The following is a 1,594-nucleotide window of genomic DNA, read 5'->3' as shown; positions in this document are numbered from 1 at the left end:
CACTAGACAGAAAGAGGTCTTTTTCCAAAAGTTGAACAAGTTTATTTTCCAGGACGTTGCATAGTAGACAGTTTATAGAAAAAGACACCTTGGCGTGATGGTTGGTTGTTGCCTTGGCTCTTTGGGCCAATCAGAGGTAAGAAGAGAACCCAGACCCCCTTACAGAGAGTTTAATACTTCATAGGCCACTCAGTAAACAGACATAGACATTTGTCAAGTAGATATTTGTCAAGTATATATACATATTAACCATTCTGTTGGTTGGTCTAAGCTAGTCGTTTTACATGTCAGAGCATAGTGCAAAATCTCTGAACGGCTGAACGGGACCTTCCAAAAAAGAAAATACAAAGAAATCCCAAAATACAGAATAAAACAATTTGAGCGTTACATTGAGAGAGAGAATAACGAGGCATATAAATTAGAAACATTAAAAAAGGAACGACAGAAACGTACCAAACACACAATGAGGACGTCAACCAGACTGAGATATGGCTGTGTACTAACGCTGTGAAATAACACAGACGCACAGCATGCTGGGAAGGTCAAGCTATTAATGAAGCTAGTCTGATGTCAGCAGGAGTGTATGAATCGATTCAAACATCATCGATCGATGTCATTTTAGATTTAAAAATCGCCCGACCTGTACACACCTGGTCACCAGATAGCATAACACAAGCTGACAGCCCCAGTTTCTTGTGTTGTTGTTAGAAGCCATCAGTCCCAAACAGTCATCTGACTACTGACACCAGATATTCACACTGCTAAAAACAATAGACGAAAAGAAAATGACAAAAATACACTAAATTCTAAAAACAAACCGGAATAAAAATGAAGAATCAACCTTCCTTCATTGAGCTGGCAACACACACACACACACACACACACACACACACACACACACACACACACACATACATACATACATACACACATACACACACACACATACACACACATACATACACACATACATACACACACACACACACACACACACGCACGCACACACACACACACACACACACACACACACTCTCTAGTTGTTTATGTCCTGATGCCGAAGGCTTTGGTCTTCTTCAGGCCGAGCATCATGGGAGGTTTGATCTTTGGTTTGTCTTCACACAGCTGCGCTGCCTCGCTCTCTGGCGTCGGGAAGCGGCGGCCATAGATCTCTGGGTACTGCTTCTGGAACTGCACACAACAACAATGTCACACTCCTCTACGGGCAGAGGTCAGGGGTCACACTCCTCTACGGGCAGAGGTCAGGGGTCACACTCCTCTACAGGCAGAGGTCAGGGGTCACACTCCTCTACAGGCAGAGGTCAGAGGTCACACTCCTCTACAGGCAGAGGTCAGAGGTCACCCTCCTCTACAGGCAGAGGTCAGGGGTCACACTCCTCTACGGGCAGAGGTCAGGGGTCACACTCTACAGGCAGAGGTCAGAGGTCAGGGGTCAGGGGTCACCCTCCTCTACAGGCAGAGGTCAGGGGTCACACTCCTCTACAGGCAGAGGTCAGAGGTCACACTCCTCTACAGGCAGAGGTCAGGGGTCACACTCCTCTACAGGCAGAGGTCACACTCCTCTACAGGCAGA

General features: G+C 46.3%; 1 protein-coding gene across 1 annotated transcript in view; it reads right to left on the bottom strand.

The window, feature by feature from the left end:
* Positions 1-1,044: 1,044 nt before the first annotated feature.
* The window catches only part of LOC308158309 (DEP domain-containing protein 1A-like), a gene marked incomplete at both ends in the record, with an annotated part of 17,134 nt that continues 16,584 nt past the window's right edge, over positions 1,045-1,594 (bottom strand). The window contains one exon of the mRNA XM_080531901.1: positions 1,045-1,191. Within this exon, the coding sequence (XP_080388027.1) occupies positions 1,045-1,191 (147 nt within the window). The remainder of the gene's footprint in view (positions 1,192-1,594) is intronic.

Source organism: Nansenia antarctica, assembly GCF_963989245.1.
Source record: "Nansenia antarctica genome assembly, chromosome: 5".
In the NCBI taxonomy this organism is placed as follows: Eukaryota; Metazoa; Chordata; class Actinopteri; order Argentiniformes; family Microstomatidae; genus Nansenia; species Nansenia antarctica.
This window is presented reverse-complemented; position numbering and strand designations above follow the sequence as displayed.